At 45.8% G+C, this 18,149-nt stretch overlaps 1 protein-coding gene across 2 annotated transcripts in view; it reads right to left on the reverse strand.

Annotated features, from left to right (window-relative positions):
* Positions 1 to 9,817, reverse strand: part of GRK5 (G protein-coupled receptor kinase 5) — a 209,971-nt gene extending 200,154 nt beyond the window's left edge. The window contains exon 1 of one of the 2 annotated variants that reach the window (XM_045803255.2): positions 9,538 to 9,817. In XM_045803255.2, the coding sequence (XP_045659211.1) occupies positions 9,538 to 9,589 (52 nt within the window). In that variant the 5' untranslated portion in view covers positions 9,590 to 9,817. The remainder of the gene's footprint in view (positions 1 to 9,537) is intronic. The other variant, XM_045803256.2, reaches the window with a different exon arrangement.
* Between the last annotated feature and the right edge of the window lie 8,332 nt (positions 9,818 to 18,149).

The following is an 18,149-nucleotide window of genomic DNA, read 5'->3' on the forward strand; positions in this document are numbered from 1 at the left end:
TTCCTAATTTACCATCTACTGTGACATCAAGGCCATTTCTTGAAGATCTTACTTACTTTCTCTGCTTTGCCCCTCTCCTCCATGGAACTTAGACACAGCATCAATCGAGCGTTTCTTGAACACGCCCGGCACATGGCCTCTGACAGACACCCTCCCTCCTCCGTGACTTAGAGGCTTAGAGATAGGGGCCCACGGCATGAGGCTTGAGAAAAGTTGGATCTTGAGACATCCTTTGCCAGTCAAGTCTGGGACCCAATTCTTTGTCCCCACCCCACCCCCTAGTTTTCCTAGAGCTTGGAGTTCCTTCTCACAGACGTTATCTGAACATCCCCACGAGCTCTTGCTGAATGCATTCACACACCACATTAAGATGAAGCAGGGCACATTTCTGCATCAGCCATCACAAAGCTGTTTTTCCTGGGCCATTTGTTGACCCTTCCAGCTTGTTTTCATTTCACAAGTGGTGTAAAGCCTTTGCCAAGATGGAATTCCATTTTCAAATGAGGTTTCACAAGACCTTTTATCAGATAGGCAGACCGATTACACTGGCTGGGTTCTCTCGAGCCTGTAGTTGGCTGTCCTTCACCCCTCTTCTCTTCCTGAAGTGGTTAAGTTAGGAGGTTCGCCTTCTCTGCAGGAGCAGATCAAAGGCTTGCGTTCCTGTCCCCTCATCACCAGGCAGTGACATCATGCTGCCTCCTCTCCAGCACCTCAAGTTTGACAGGGACCCCCAGGAAGAGACTTCTTCAGCTGGCAAAGATTCTCGAAAAATAAAGGGGCTAAATTGACGCAACATGTACACACACACATACACACACACACACACAGGTTAATATGGCTTCTGAATGCAATGTCTATCAGCTTACCACTGAAAAATGGAAAAGGGTTAACACTGAGAAGCTTACATTCTCTCTGGGATGGAGAGGGGGACACCCTGCAATCTGGCAGAGGACTCGGTCTGGTGGGTTCCCCCACCTCTCCCACCCTAGCCCGCTTCTTTTTAATTCAGTAAAGAAAACTGCAGACACCTGAGCACACACCATCAGGCAGAGGGACTTCAAGGCAAGGGGCTCCCAGGGGGAAGCAAGCACCCAAGGAAGGGGGGTGACCTGCACATGCTAAGCTGATGCCAGCAGGAACTGACCTGCCCAGCGCCCATCTAGTGGCTCTGCCAAGGAAAAGGAGTAGCATACTGCCAATGACATGTCCCCACCCCCACCCATCTGGTTTAACGCCCTGTCCCTCAGGGGCAATTCTGTGGCTTCTCAAGATTCTCTCCGAGCCCTGCCAGGAGGAGATGCCAAGAGGCTGACCTTCTCTTTTGATGTGTTAGTATGTGTGAGGGATGAGGGTGGGGGCAGGGAGAAGAGGATACAGATAGAATGCCAGGAATGGGGCTCCAAAGGATCATAGCCACCACGCATGCCTGCAGATATCCCCCCTCCTCAATCACAGATTCATTTGAGTTGATAAACAGTTCTACTTTTTTTTTAGATTTTTATTTATTTTTTATTTATTTATTTATTTATTTATTTATTTATTTATTTGAGAAAGAACATGAGTGCAGGAGAGGAGCAGAAGGAGAGGGAGAAGCAGACTCCCTGCTGAGCAGGGAGCCCAACACGGGGCTTGATCCCAGGACCCAGGAATCACAACCTGAGCCAAAGGCAGATGCTTAACCAACTGAGCCACCCAGGGGGCCCCAACGGTTCTACTTTAAAATGGAAACACCTGACGTGAGGATTCACCTATTAGTAGTCACTCACAACCTAGTAAGAATTACCGCAACCAATGGCTCTCAAATTGGCATTGACCTGAAATCAGGATCCGTGAGGACAATTACACTCCCATTACACCCCTTTTCCAGGAAATGTGACAGAGACCCTCTTTCTCTTCCATAATTGCAACCTCATGGGCATTTACATTTAGAAACCATACTGCCCTGGGCAATAGGTTTGTTTCTTGGCTTATATTACATGGGAGGGGAAAGATTTCTTTTGGAACATTGAAGGACTTTGGAGGATCACTCCAGGGAAGTCCACAGTTCACGTGACTTCCTTTCATCTCCGTCTCCCTATATGCGAAACCAGGGTAATCTCTATTGCGGCAAGTGGACACCAGACCGGTAGACCAACTGAGAAGGCCAGGTGCAGCCAAGGCTCTGGCTGCCCCGTGGGCCTCCACCACTTCACAACACAGGAATCATCTTATCTGTTTATCTCAGTTTCTTTTGCTTTCTGCACATTCCCCGGAAGTTGTCCTTTGAGGTTCATTTCATTGTTGCCTTTTAAAAAAAGATTGATACTCCACAGATTACAAATTCCTAGAGATCAGGCAGGCCCTGTGGAAATTAGCCTAATTTATTACGGACTTCTGTCAGGAGGATGTTACCAGTTGACTCTTTGGCACAACTTCAAATAGAGTTCCTTGCTTCAGACAGCAACTAACTGTTTTATTGTTTCAAATGCTTATGCCACTTTCTAAGTGTGCTCTAACTGGGTTATTCTTAAAATCTTCCAAACCTCACAGGAAACAGTTTTTAAGGAGAAATCATTCTAAAGTGGATACAAAGATGGTGTGTTTTTGACATCTTTCTTAATTTTATTTCAATCTGTCCTGTTCAGAAGAAATGGAAAGTCTTAAAATTATTTTACCTATTTTCACCCTCATTTTAAAACACCTTTCTGAAGTCCATAGAAAGAGTTGGGCTGTTCTTGTTTGTTTCCTTCCTTCTGTGGATTTACTGTACACACGATGTTTTTTTCTTAATAAAATCACTGTTTTAAAATATCCTCACATCAGGAGTTTCAAGAAGGAACACAAGGCTCTGTCTGTATCTATAATACACACTTAATTTGAATCAGGAAAGTCAGTTGCTCATACTAGGCAAATTTCCCAAAAAGATAAGAAAAAAAGAAAAAATATGGCTGGTTCACCACCACCACCAATATTCTATGAGTGTCCCTGAACTAAATTTGTCTCCAAAGTGACTCAGTCCTAATCCCTCATCCCCCAGCTCCCCTCCCTGCCTCTGTCTCTTTCCCTCTCTCTTCTCCACACCCTCCCCATTTCTCCCTCTTCCCCTCCTTTCCCTCCCCACTGTTCTCATGTCAGAAGTTAGGGGGTTATCACCCTCTTCTTCGAGTGACTGTGTAGAACTCTAGAGCAGCTATGTCCAAATGAGCTTCCTGCAATGCTGGGAATGTTCTATATCTGTGCAGCTCAACAAGGTAGCCACTAGCCGCATGTGGCTACTGAGCACTTGAAACGTGGTTAGCATGCCCAAGGAACTGAATTTTTAATTTTAATTCATTAAAATATAAATAGCACATGCAGCTAGTGGCTACCATGTTGGACAGCAGACCAGTTTAGAGTCCTAGACACCTTTAACCCTTCCAGGTCATTCCAGGTAACAGGCTGCAGCAGAGGACATGCTCAAACCAATCCCAACAAAAAGCCAGAAAGGAAGGTGGCCTCCATCATCTTCACTCCAGAACTGCGGCCCATCAACCCCACCCAGGCCACTGCCCTAGAAAGACCTCCAAAGTTCTACCCAGAAGGCACCCCGGCACACCAGATCTCCTCTTGTCATTTCTCAACCAAATGGTCCTCTTGCCCTTGTTTTTAGTGTTTTCCATTTGTAGGAGCTGACCTTCATAAAAACACAATGTCTTGGAAAATTAGCAGTTGTCTTCCACATTTCAGGCCTATCCCTCAAGTATGACCTTTGAATCCTATTTTGATCCCTCGGGCTATTTTCCAAGTTCTAGGAACAGCAAAGTCAATACGGTCACCCAGCTAAGCAGGTCACACCACCATCAACTTCAGCTTTGGGGGGTTGGGGGGTATCTAGTTCTACCCATATCTGATTTACCAGTTTAAATCCATCTGTCCACCCACCTCCAGCAGCATCTCTGTAAGTCTGACGTCCTCCCACAGGGCCCTTCAACAACCAAATGTTGAATGAATGAGTGAATGAATGAATGAATGAATGATTTCACCCTTGTAAGAATCCCCAGAAGACAATTTAAGAATGGTTTTCTCTAAATGAGAAACTGGGGAGGAGGGTGGTATGGTCTAGTTGGGAGGTAACTGCCTTCTTTTTAAAACATAGCATGATGGATACAAAGTGGAGTGGGTCCTCCAGTGTTTGGATGGTACCAAACAGAACAACAAGGTCTTCACCCCAAAAAGATCAGTCTTAAGAAGCTTCATTTATTGATTAAAATTTTTTCAGCCTTTAGGATATTTTTAAATAAAATTTTTCACTGAAGTAATACAGAATGTGTTTTAAAGTTGAAATCACTCTGATTATCTAAGCCCGCACAACCCATTTTAATCATTTTTAAATCACATCTTAAAACTCTTTATCTTCACTATTCTACTTTGGTGTGAAGTGTGGGGGTGGGGGGAGCAGGACTGGAGAAACTCTTGGTTTCTTTCTTTTTTTCTTTTCTTTTTTTTTTTTTTAAGATTTATTTATTTGAGAGAGAGAGCAGGAGTCAGGGGAGAGGCGGAGGGAGAGAATCTCCAGCAGATTCCCCACTGAGCTCAGAGCCCGATGAAGGGCTCCAGTCCATGATCCCGAGATCATGACCTGAGCAGAAACCAAGAGTAGGACACTTAACCAACAGAGCCCCCCAGGTGCCCCTCCTGATTTCCTTTTCTGTAGGGTCACCTGTTTGTGGTCACTGGCTATGGTGCTCTCAAGTTTCTGCTCAGTTGCATGGTCAACTGTGGTAATACCCTTTTGTAACCATAAGACTGTTTTTATTTCAAAAAATGTCTAGATATTATAATGCTATACCTTGAGTCACAAATACCTTGGCAACAAATATGAACTTTAAATATTGCCCACAGGGGCTTCTGGGTGGCTCAGTCGGTTAAGGTTCAGACTCTTGATCTCAGCTCAGGTGTTGATCTCAGGGTCATGGGTTCAAGCCCCACTTTGGGCTGCACACTGGGCGTGGAGCCTACTTAAAAATTTTTAAAAATAAAATAAAATAAAAATAAATATTGCCCACAGTCCTGGATGGTTTCCCAAGAACACTGGAAGTTCCCACGTATGGGTTGAATAGCCCTTGGTAAGGGTGGATTTGGTTGTATATTGGGCCCTTTCCTGAATCCACTTAGAGATTACTGAAGTCTTCAGCCCAGACCCAAAGGCTTTCATTTATCAAGCCACTACAAGAGTTACAGCTTCCGAAGACATCATTTAAACGAGGATTAGTTTGGGGACTAGAAGAGTTTGGGCACTTTGGAGTTTAGAATCTGACAAGCAGCAGCTAAGCTGCTGAAAGGTAAGAGTCCTGTGGGCATTTATCTGATGATTTTTAAAATAGGCCGCTGGATTAATTAAAATCATCACTTGAAATCTTTCTGTAAGAGAGCAAGGCCTTCCGAAAACATTGGTTTTGGTTTCTCTACCTCAAAGCCATCAGTACTGAAAAGAAACTTAGGGAAAATAAAAGGCCGTTGCATTTAACGGCATTGTACTTAACAGGCTGAGCGGCTTCCTGCTGGGTGAACCACCACTCTCCTGCACAGGGAGACTGAAGGGAGAAGTATGCCTGCCTGCCGGGGGCAGTGAGGAGGCTGTAAGCTTCAGAGACATTCCAATGTTCTAATAATGAAATATACTGACGTGCTGGTTTCATCATCATGAATTAGGGGTGTGAGAGAAAGACGGAAGGGAGCATGGGCTTTCAGCCCTGCGGTGGAATGCTGAGTCTGTCCTGGCAGAGCCTGCCCCTCACCGGCTGGATGTAGGTTCCCTCCCTTCTCTTACCATCCCTAGCTTCTGCCTGTACGGAGCGTCACCTTTTCCCAGGCCCCTAATCTTGATCACTGGGGAGATCCAGGCCAAAAAGCCACAGTTATCTGAGAGAAAATTTCCTATATATTCTGCTCCTTGGCAATTGTGACCAATGGCCAAGTCATTACGTTTCTGACTTCTGGGTTCCTGTGCTCAGTGCCTGCTAGGGTCGTGCTTCGGGAAAATGTGATCGATATTCCCTCTGTCATCTTTATTGATCAGATTCGGCTACAGCTAGCCTGTGAAGAACGGTGAGCCCTTGCAAAACTGCTTCTCACCACAGTTCACTCAAGAGTGAGGCAAGAGATCTAGAATATGAGAAAAACATAAAAACCTTTACTGCAACAATAAAACCAAAAGAAACACATAAAACACACTCTGAAAACACTCTTTCTCACTATTATTTCGACACCAGCTTGCTTGCCAATTTTCTGAGATTCTAAAATGTAGATAGATAGTTAGTCTGGGTCTCTTTTCATCAAATGCTTAATCACTAAATTCATTTCCATAAATTGGCATGAATTCAGTTTCAACTTCTTTTTTTTTTCCTTAACCACTTTTTAGGAGAGTAATCTAAAGTTCCTAAGAGTGATCAAGTCAATGTTTTCTCATGAGACCAAGACAAATAAACAGCCCACAAGATACATTCGGGTGGTTTAAAATTCTGAAACTAGATTATCCAGATCTATCTTTTCTTATTTCAAAACAACTTTCACAAAGGTGCGATTTGTTCGCTACGTTTTATAATCACTTACAATGGCTCATTTTACTCTAATCCACTTACAGATTTCCTATTTTATTGATATATTCATGTTTTCCCTTTATAGATTTTATTATGTTAAGGATCTGAATTTACAGTGAACTAAGAAGCCATCTGCCTTTAAGAATGCATAACAATAACCAAAGATAGGCCCCAGAATTACCCACCAACATGAACAACTACAATTTCCTTTACAGCATTTGCAAAGTGCGTCTGTCTTTCTTCAAGGCCTGTTTCTCTATTGTTTGGGACAAATGTGACTTTTACTTGAAAGCCACATTTTAAATTGTTTACAGTGTATTTTGTTAAGTGAACTAAATTAAATTTCACATACGCCCATTATATTTCTCATCTGTGACCTTTCATAAGAGCCTTCAAGTAAGAAGGACTTTTAAACATTCTAAACAACTCAGATTATTAGGGATACTATAAATTTTATGTTAGATGTTTCACTAAACTGACTGAAATTTTCATTTCTGAATATTTGCATAATAGGATTTGGGGGGGAATTCCTTAATTTAAAAGAATGACTTCAAGAATATGATAACTGAGAAGAGAAAAATAAATTGCTTTTGTTTCTAAAACCTTCCACACTAACTAGAATATATGTGCTCAAATCTTTAATACAGACCCAATAAGAAGAAAGTGGAAGCACATAAAATCAGGGATTCTCTTTAAACGTAAGAAAGACAGGAGAAACGCAAATTTTAACAATGAAGTTTCCATGTCAGTGATTAATTTTTCTCATTCATTTGTCAGTCTCTCCCTTTTCTTACAGACAAGGCCCTCTCCATTTCAAACACATCGTCCAGAGCTATTTTCTCACCATGAGATGACTCCTAAACTCTCCAAGAGAATTTGAAAAGACTTTCAAAGGCAAAGGAAGTGAAAGGCACATTCTCCAGCACTTTTAATCACTGTAATTCGGTCATTCCATAGAAGCTTCCAGCCTGCAGTTCTCTTCCCTAAAGCTCCAAAAAAACCAATTTGTTAACCTGCCAAACAAAAATATCAGGCGGTGAAAAAAAAAAAAAAACTAGAAAGACCAATTCGGGAGAGAAAATTGATAACACTTTGCCAACTCCAAGCAAAACATTTTAAAAGAAGCAACCAAATGCTGAGAGAAGAAAAAAGCACGCCCCAGGCAAACGAACGTGTAGAGCAGCGAATCTAAGGAACACAATTCCTCCTTAGAGGAGTAACCAGTGAAACTTGCAAAGCCTCCAGCACCATCATATCCAGTGATTTCCCAAGAAATAATTTCAGAATGGAGGGAGGGTGGAAAACTTTCCCAGCCCCCAAGCCCTAAGATGTACAACCATGTCCCACCACTAGGTGGCGGTTGCAAAAGCTGCGAGCGGGGGGCTGTTTTCTCCGCTCCTTTACCTCTCGGACGCACAGCCCAGTCCGGGGGAGAGACCACTCGTCCCCACCTTGATCCAGTTCGCTAAAATGGCAGGGTAGGTAGAAAGAAAAAAGCTCAGGCCTTAGAAACCTGAAGTCCCCAAGGAAAAGCCACTCCTACAAATCTGTTCACACCAAAGCTGAGCAAGGGAGGGGGAACGACCTGCATATTTTAAACTCTGCTGGGGTTTTCAAAGCAAACCTTCCAGGCGGCTGCTTTAGAGCGACAAATGACGACGAAATTACGACGTGAACGCTGGGTTGAGTTACTGGGCTGTGCATCACCCACCCGCACAGCGTGTACAGAGCCACAAGGTGATGGAACTGGCTGGGTAAACATGAATCGTTTTATTGCTAGCCAGAAAGTCTTCCTTCATTCATCAAAGTGGGTGAATGAAAATATTAAGTAGGTAAGGCATTTTCGTGGACTGCTCCCTGAGTCGCCCTCTGAAGTCAAGACCTTACTTAGCTGCCTTCTACCTTGGGTGTCAAATAAAGCCTCCTCCCATGAAAGGGAAAAACCACTTCCCCTTTTTGTAAAACGGCTGCACGCCAGAACTCAAATCTTGGCAAAAGAGATGTTACATAAATTCCAGGTGTTCCTAAATATGTATGTTTACACGTAATCATTTTAGGAAGCATCTAAGTTTCTGGGCCACTTTTTCTTTTCTTTCTCTCACTCTCTCTTTTTTTTTTTTTTTTTTTCGTCTCAGGGAAGAGTCAAAATGTGTGTTTACAGCTTTGACTTAAGCTCTTACCCACTTCGTTTTGACTATATTTCCTGCCAGCTAAATGCAGGAAATCTAATAATTTGCACCCAAAACGCATGTAAGCACCCAGCACACTTACCTTTCTTAACTGAACCTAGATCAGACAATTCAGTTATCTCTTCCTCCCATCACCAAAGGGGAAAAAACCCAACTCTGAAATTCTGAATTATTTTCTAGGTGATCTGTACAGCCATGTCTCCGGTAATTCTACGAACGGGCTAATTCCTTAACATCTTACTTTGCCTTTAAAAGGCTTCCTTCCACACGACGGGATTTCCCTAAGAAACATTCCCAGCGGATGGTTTCCAGCAATAGCCTATATCAACTCAGCCTGCGCAAGCAAAGACTTGGCTTCTGCTAATTCCACCCCCTACAACCGCCCCAACACACACACCAATTCACACTCACAGAACCATCCCGGGCCGACTCGAAAAGCTATTTTGTTTGCATGTTTGCCCATCTCTTCCTGAATGAATGCTTTTCCAACTGACCTTTCAACAGCTGCCGAGATGGCACGGTCTGTAAGGTTAGAGCCGGAAACTAAGGGAGATTTTAGCATCCTAATCCCTGCAACCTCGACGTTTCTCCTTCTCTACCCAAGTCCAGATTCTCTGAGCCCAAGGGCAGGACCCCTGAAGCGTCTGCAGAGCAGCTCTCCGAGGTGTCCTGCTCGAGACCAACTCACTGCGGGCATCCTGCACACGCACAGCCCCTGCCTACACGCCGCCCGACACCCGCACCCCGGCCCGCGGCTAATACGCCAGGCACGCACCAGCCCTGCCTCTTACCTTCCCTGGCTTTCAGCAAGACCGTGTTGGCCACGATGTTTTCCAGCTCCATTGACAGTCGGCGGTCAGCGAGGGAGCCTGCCGGCGGGGCTGTCAGCTGCTGGGGGTGCTGCCGCTGCTGCTGCCGCTACTCGGGCTGCCGCTGCTGCCGCCGGAGCCGGGAGCCGGGAGCGAGCAGCCCGCCTTGCCTACCGCATTATTCCTGCTCTTATCCCTCGGAGTTTTCCCCCTCTGCAAAGAGGAGCCGCCGCCGCCGCTTCTTCCTCCCTCTGTGTCCCCCCTCCCCCCTCCCTCAACAGTCTCCCCCCCACCCCCCACCCTCCGCGTTTCTCTGTCACTCCATTCTCCACCCCTCCGGCTCCCTCGGATGCTTTAATGCCTCGGATGCTTCTGCCTCCCCTCCGTCCCTCCCGGGGGTGTGGTACTAGCAGGCTCGGGTGGTCGCAATGCGCAGGCGCCAGGCGGACCGCGCCTCCTGCATCGGCGCTCGTGGCGCGGGGCCTGGTGGGACTTGTAGTCCTGCGGGCGCGCCGCCCTGGAGCCGGAGTGGCGCGCGGCTGCCGGAGTCGGAAACGTGCCCCGGGACTCGCAGCCAGACTGAAGGCGGGCGCGGCACGGGGAGGCTAGGGGCGCCGGGCTGCGAGGGGCAGCGGGTGAATCAAAAGCGGCCGGCCGAGCCGGAGCCCCCAGTCCCGGGGCCGAGTTCCCTCTGGCCCGTTTCCCGCCTTGCCGAGAGCTGGGATAGCGAAGTCCACAGGCCACGGCGGCGGCGGGCGAAGCGCCGCGTTCGGGCAGGAGCCGGTGTGGGTCCTGGCCGCCCCTCGGGGCGTGCTTGGGTGGGAGGAAGGACAGCCCGGCAGCCTGCACACGCTGAGGCCGGCCAGTGTGCGCCGTCTCACACGCACACGCGCCGGGACGCTGACAAAGGTGTACTTTGTTTCCTCCGAGGGCGCGAAGGGGTCTGCGAGTCGGCGGCGACCCGGCGCTGGTGGCCGCGTTGGTGACCGCGCGGTCCGAGCGCCCCCTCGTGGCCGCGCGGCGGCGGGTCCACGCGGACCGCGCCCCCCAGAGTTCGGGACCGCCCCCGCGCGCCTGGCGGGCACTCGGAGGATCTGGGCGTGGGAAGAAGCTCGTTCTGCTAATAAAGTGCCTTCTGGCAACCCGGGCCCGTAAATTCACGACCCTCATTACAGTCAAACATTCCGATTTATAAGAAGGTAACACGGAATCGCCCAAGTCGGCTGTGGAGAGCGGCAATGAGTAACAGCGCGGAGCCCGTTTTGGAAAAACGTTTTCAAATTACGTGTTTATTTATCTTGGGGCTCTGAGCGCCTTTCCGCAGTATGCTCAGAACATGAGATTTCAGATCTACTCTCTGCCTCTCCTCCTTGCTTTCTTTGAAGGTCCCACTCCTAGAAAATGGGCCCTCGGTCACCCATGGTCTGCGAGTCCTACGGGCTGGGGGGAGGGGCGGCTGGCCCCAAGGAACAATGAGGCCTTTGCCTCCTCTGCATCCTGCGGGCCGGATATCCGCTCAGAAGCCGGCCCTGGGCCTTCTCTGCCAAAAAGGAGGAAACCTTCTGTCCCTGGGGCTGCCAGGAAGTGGCAGGGAGGTGCCGGGAGAAACGGAGAACAATTACTACACATCGGAGAATGTACAGAAATTAACAGACTTTCGAAGCCTTGGAAGCCAGAATGGTCGCTGATTTTAACAGAACAGAATTGTCTTATTCCTGATGCCATATACTCACCACCACCACCACCACCACCACCACTTCCTGGTGTGTGGATTTGGGTCAGTGGGTCTCCCTGGTCCTCACTTATCTCATCTGCAGAATGGGGACAATCACAGTTTGCCTGTCAGAAGGCAGGGAGCTGAGCAGATGACTTTTTAGGAATCTTCCACTCCAGGAATAACTGTCCTAAGCAGCCCAGGCTTAGTCTTAGCTATATATCCACATGCCCAGAGCCCTAACTTATAATGATAGGGTATTTCTCAGAGAGACTCCTAGAGCTGGCAGCATTTCAGAGCTCACCAACTATAATGGTCACTTGCCACTTACTGGTAGCCTAAGGCCTGTTTAGCCCAAAGTTTCTGTGGCTCACATTAAAGCAAAACAAAAGTTGAATGCCTTTAGATGGTTTGTGCTGCATGGCAGCGTTCTCAAACTTTTATGTGCGTATATATCACCTAGGGATCTTGTTAAAATGCAGATTCTGTTTCACTAGGTGGGACCTGAGATTCTGCTGTTTCTAACATGAGGGTTCTGTCAATCCTGCTGGTCAGTGGACCACACTTTGAGTAGTAAACGTCTACAGTTAGCCATAACCCCCCACCACTCTATGATCTTATACCCAGCCCATGTCCCCAGTGATGGCCGAATTTTACCTAATTGGCCTCTATAGACATTTGAGTTTGCAACTCTGGAAAATCCTGCCAGTCCCCCCTCATTTTACAGATCTGAAACAGACCCAGAGAGAATAAGTGGGTTCTGCATGGTCATTCAGAAAGTGAAAGCCTATCCACTTTCTCTGCTACATAGTAATACATCCTGCCTACAAAATAAATGGTTGTATTTCAAGTATCTGTGCCTCTGTGAGGAAATTAAGACATTCCAATGGGAGAATGGAATGATAATGGCTAGATTTACTGGATCCAACTGTGGGCCAGGTCCTGTGCTAAGTGCTTTACATGGATTATTTCATCGAACACAACATCCAGATGAGGCAGAGAACATAGCCCTGTTTTATACATAAAGTCACCATGTTAGAAGAGGTTTTATAAATTGCCTAAGGTCACACAATGAAGAAGTAGAAGACGTGGGATTTGAACCTAGCAGTCTGACTCAGAGTCTATGCACTTAATTTCTGGCTAGCTCAGGCTAGCCAGCAGAACTTGGCTGCAACTGTCCTGTTTGGCTGCCAGAGTGAACTTAAATTGTATTGTAAGAAAGCAAAGCAGGCAGTTGGCTAAGTGATTAAGACTTAAGGGGGTTTTCCATTGCACCATTAGAGCTTCCTATAATTCCACCATTATAGCTTCATTCCTTTCAATTAACTGTATTAACAACAGCAGTCCTCTAGAGAAATGGGTTTGATTCAAGAAAGGGCAGGCTATTAAATATCAATAGGTAAGTTAGAGAATCTTGCTGGCTGAAAGCAAGAATGCAAATCCAAAGGGGAAAGTGAGGGAGTTTGAGAGGGATGGGAATATGTCAAACACTGACTTCCAGATCCCCTCAGGATCAACTCAACCGGAAATGTGAAGGAACCAGGGAGTCCTACCCTTCTGTTGGCACCTGTATTTCGTGGATAAAGCTGCTCGGTCAGAGTTCTTGTAAATAGAAATCAACTCTTCAGGAAAGTCACAAACTTATCTTTGTCCTAAAATATAGATTGCTTTTGCCTGAATAATCAAACTGGCATTCCGAATAGTACTGGATCTGGAGTTTTCAACCCTTTCCTGGCCACACAGCTTTCTAATCATCAGGAAACAGCTGGAGACAGTGCTCTCATTCTCCTGTTTATTCTTTCCTTCTTCAGAGTTTACCTTTATGGGCCAAGCGCTGCAGGGAATACAATGGTGATTTCCCAGGAGAACTCGCCACCGGCACGGAAAGCAAAGTGGAAGACAAACCACTGAGAGGAAATGGAATAAGGACCATTTTGGACACATACACAAGGACTTTGGACACAAAGAGGAGTGATTTCAGGCACCCAGAAGATTCCAAGAGAGGAGAAATGAGAGCTGTAGGTGGGATTGGAAGTATGAAGTTTCCAGTTACATGCCCTCCCAAGAAGCCCCTTCATTGATGGTCCCAGCGGTTACCAAATTTGACATTAAAAATTTTTGCCATGCTGTAGACCACCAATCGTTCTTCTATTTACTTCATATTCTTCTTTAAAATCAAGTCACTTAAAAAAAAAAGTTTATCCATCCTAATCAATAATATTTGTGAAATGGGGGTAGTAGTGGAAATATCACAGTTTGGAAACAAGTGACCTCCAAGCAACATGTGGGGCCTTAGCAGCCTTGGGTTTCACGATAAACGAGCTGATCTTCATAAATCTGCTGGGAGGCTTCACCCTGGCGTTGTTGGATGATTATGACCTTGAAACATCTAAACACCCACCTGTTAGGTTCTGATGCAAGTTCAGAAAAGAGGTTCTTGACAATGCTCACAAATCTGCTGATGGTCCCAGCCAAGCATGGTCTCTGTGCTCCTGGCACGATGGCAGTTTTACACGGTCTTCTTTAGTGGGAAGGAAAGGCCCCCTTCTTGGTGCCACGTTCAGGTAGGAATGTCTCCACCATAGACCAACTTGTGCCCTGAATAGATACAAAGTTGTTGCCTCCAATTGAAGGCCTGAAATGTGTGTGTGTCATCTTTCAGTTCCCTTCTGTATAGAACCTAGCACGTGCCTTATACATAGCAAATGGCAATATTGGCTGACCTGGAGCAAATACAGCAAGAGTCAGTCCCACCTAGGCTTCTGTGGTACTAGTTATCCCATTCTAGTTAACTATCAAAATCCCCACATCCCTGCAAGATCAGAGATTTAAAGGGAAAAGGAAGGAGGAGACACCCTTCCTTGTAGCAGAGGTCAGCATCACAGAACGTCACGGGCAATCTCTGTCTCTGTACCTCCATCCTCAAATCCAGCTGTCTTCAGCAATCAGCCCAGTAGTTAAACTGATCACACAAGTTTTTAGTAAGCCAATTTTAATTCAGACTTTTCAGACTGAGTGAAACACAAGATATTCCCTCCAAAAATGGCACACAGAAAGCTGGACTTTTTTTTTTTTTTTTTTTTTTGGTTCAGTGCTGAGCACTCAGATTTAGATGGAGGAAAGATGTTTAAATTAGTAAGGAAATTACACAGCAAAAGTATAAAAATTAATTCTGAGTGGGAGGAGGAAAAACAGCCTCTTTTCTAGTAATCTACTCAAGAGCCATGATTTTCTGTTAATACAGATAAGAATCCAGGGGCGCCTGGGTAGCGCAGTCGTTAAAGCGTCTGCCTTCGGCTCAGGGCGTGATCCCGGTGTACCGGGATCGAGTCCCACATCGGGCTCCTCTGCTATGAGCCTGCTTCTTCCTCTCCCACTCCCCCTGCTGTGTTCCCTCTCTCGCTGGCTGTCTCTCTGTCACATAAATAAATAAAATCTTTAAAAAAAAAAAAAAAAAAAAAAAAAAAAAAAATACAGATAAGAATCCAAACCATCATTAAAAAAAAAAAACAAAAAAAAAAACACCCACTTCTGGTCTTTTTATGACTACCATCTATCAGGCAAAGACATGACCAAAGCCAGGTTCATCTGTTTGAGCATAGAAGCCCACAGTGGAACGGTGGATACAATCATGACAGCAAAGTTACAATTGCTTCTTAAAGAGAAGGCTGAGGGGGGCGCCTGGGTGGCTCAGTCAGTTAAGCATCTGCCTTCAGCTCAGGTCATGATCCTGGGGTCCTGGGATTAGCCCTGCATGGGGCTCCCTGCTCAGCGGGGAGTCTGCTTCTCTCTCCCCCTCTCTGTCTGACGCTCTGCCTGCTTGTGCATGCATGCTCTCTCTCTAATAAATAAAATCTTTAAAAGAGAGAGAGAGAGAAGGAGGAGGTAAGATGGCTTGAATGCAATGGTAGGAGCCTTTAAACCAGATGGCTCATAGGTGAAAGGGGCTCCAGCAGTTTCAACCTTAATGCTGCAATAACATCGACTTTCTCTTGCTCCGGAGACTCTGGGCCTAATTATCTCCAAGACATTAGTATGAACCTTTTACTGTCCTAAGAGAAGCCATTGCAGACATGTGAATATTTAACTGACCCCACAAAAGGAGGGCATATTGGCTCCCTCCTTGAAGTCTCAGCCAGTCAGTTATATGCTAAATGGAATCTATCAAATACTCAGGTTTTTTTTTAATGCAATGCTTTGCACAGACTGCGTTTTCGACAATTACATAAAATAGAATCTAATGCCTAATTTGACCCAATTGATCCGGAGCAGCTTGATCTCCTCCTGTAGAAGCAAAGTCATGAGTTATTGCGCCATAAAAATGAGCTCGGGCAGGGGCCAGCAGGTTAGAGCACTCATTCCGCGTAGCTGGCATAGTCTCCTCCATCCATAGAGAGAGGATGCCATCTAGCCTGAACTCTGGAGAGCTGCAGTCAGCTGCCAAATGGCAAAAGTAACCCTCAAGTTCCACGTTTTGGGGACTAAAATCTGTCCTTGAGTGTGCTGAGCCAGCTGGTATGTAACGCAAACTGTTCCCACGTACTACAAAGGGAATTCCAATCGTGAAGTGACTATTGGGTCATAAAATGTTTCCATTACTCATATCTCAAGCTCTCCGACCCTCGTATGCTTCAGGGTCCAACTAGGATTCCAAGGAACCCCTCCTCTCCAGGCTGAATCTGGCCTCTCTCTGTTTGTGGGGAGGTAGGGGGAAGGTTAGCTTATTTTTGTTAAAACTCAGGATGTTCATTCCATTGAATGACTGGACCATAATTCATTTAACTTGTCATCCACGGATGAATGTATTTATTATTACCAATCTTTTCCCGTGAGAATGAAACAATGATTTTTTTTTAAGTCAATGAACATTTTCTTGTCATCTACCTTTTAAACTTACAAGGAAATGAAATGCACTTCTTTTGGTGTTCAGTTCTATAAGTTTAGACAAATGCATATACTTGTATAACCATCAGCACAACCAAGATATAGCATCATTCCATCACCCCTGGTTTTGTTAACATTCTTTTTTTTCTTCCCTAAAAAAAAAACCCTGAGTTCCTGAAAATGCTAAACAGAATTAACACGTGGTCCAGCAGACCCACTTCCACGTACATACCCAAGAGAAAGAAAACACATGTCTTCATAAAAACTTGTACACAGGGCACCTGGGTGACTCAGTCGGTTAAGCATCTGCCTCTGGCTCAGGTCATGATCTCAGGGTCTGGGGATGGAGCCCTGCATCGGGCTTCCTGCTCAGCGGAGAGTCCTCTTGTCCCTCTCCCTCCACTGCTCCCCCTGCTTGTGCTCTCTCTGTCAAATAAACAGAATCTTAAGAACAAAAACTTATACACAGATGTTCACAGCAGCACAATCACAATAGTCAAAAGGTGGAAACAACCCAAATGTCCACCAGCAGATGCATGGATAAGCAGACGACGGTGTGCCCAGACAACGGAATGTTATTTCATCATTGAAAGGAATGACGTACAAGGGCACAAGGGGGTTGAACCTCGAAAACATTTTGCTAAGTGAAAGAAGCCAGACACGAAAAGACAAATATTGTATAACTCCATTCATGTGCCATATCCAGGAAATTCGTAGTGACAAATATAGATTGGTGACGGTCAGGGGCTAGGCTGGAGGGAATGGGAAAACTGCCTAATGGGTACTGGGTTTTATCTTGGGGTGATGAAAATGTTATGGAACTAAATAAAGATGGTGGTTCCCCAACACTGTGAATGTACTAAATGCCACTGAACTGTTCACTTTAAAATGATTAATTTGGGGGGTGCCTGGCTGGCTCAGTCAGTGACTCTTGATCTCGGGTTTGTGAGTTCAAGCCCCACATTGGATGTAGAGATTACTTAAAAAATAAAAAAAAAATCTTTAAAAATAAATAAAATGATTAACTTTATGTTACATGAATTTTACCTGAATAAAAAATTTTAATCCAAGTCATAGCTGAATACTAGGATCAGAGCAAGTGATAAATGATATTCATGTGCTGAACAACAAGGTACAAACTCCCTGAAAAGTAGGTAGATATTATTAGTCCAATTTTAAGTACAAGGAAATTACAGGCCAGAGAAATAAAAGACCCCTAAGCAGAAAGCTGCAGGGGTGGGACTCCAAGACCAATCCTTGATTCTTTATGCGGCATTGCTTCTACTCTATGGCATGGTTTTCCTGGATGATAGGAAATTTGCAGCATTTTTACTGAGTGGCAGCAGTCTTGCAGGAAAGAGAGAATATGGCAGGAGTCCAGGGGGGAAGAGATGAACAATCAGAGGGAGAGGCAGAGGAGAGGAGGAAGAAATGACAAATAGAGGAGCTCAGGTCAGCAAGGTTGATGATGGGGGGAGCGAGGGGAAACAACAGGCAGATTGCCTTGCTTGGCTTGGGGCGGAACTCCTCTGAAGGAAAAAGGGTTGAGCCAGGTTAAGCTCTCCCCATCAGGAAACTTCAAACTAGGAGCTTCGCTGCCCTGCTCACTTGGGGGGCATTGCTCCACAAGCTCCCCCTCCACAGCCCTCACACCGTCCTTCTTCTCTGAGATACATCAGTTTTCCCACTTGAGGGGGGCACCAAAGAGAGGGCAAAAACTGAACAGTGTCTTCATGTTCAGCATGGTCTCCTGTACCACCCGCTCAACTTCTCACCCTCTGGCTCCAGCATCTCAGACCCTTGGAGAAATGAAAAGCAGCTTCTCCTTGCACATGATTTGGGGCCCCTCACCCAAGTAGCCTTAACAGAGCTGAGAGGCAGAGCCCATAATAAAGCTTTGGACACAGTAAAGTTTGGTGTGTATGCTACATGCTCTGTGACCTGGCACCACCTGTTCTGAAATGTTGATGACTAAAAGGAATCACGAAGTGTTTAA

The sequence above is a fragment of the Ursus americanus genome, chromosome 6, assembly GCF_024610735.1.
Source record: "Ursus americanus isolate L20-20 chromosome 6, mUrsAme1.1.p, whole genome shotgun sequence".
Taxonomy (NCBI): Eukaryota; Metazoa; Chordata; class Mammalia; order Carnivora; family Ursidae; genus Ursus; species Ursus americanus.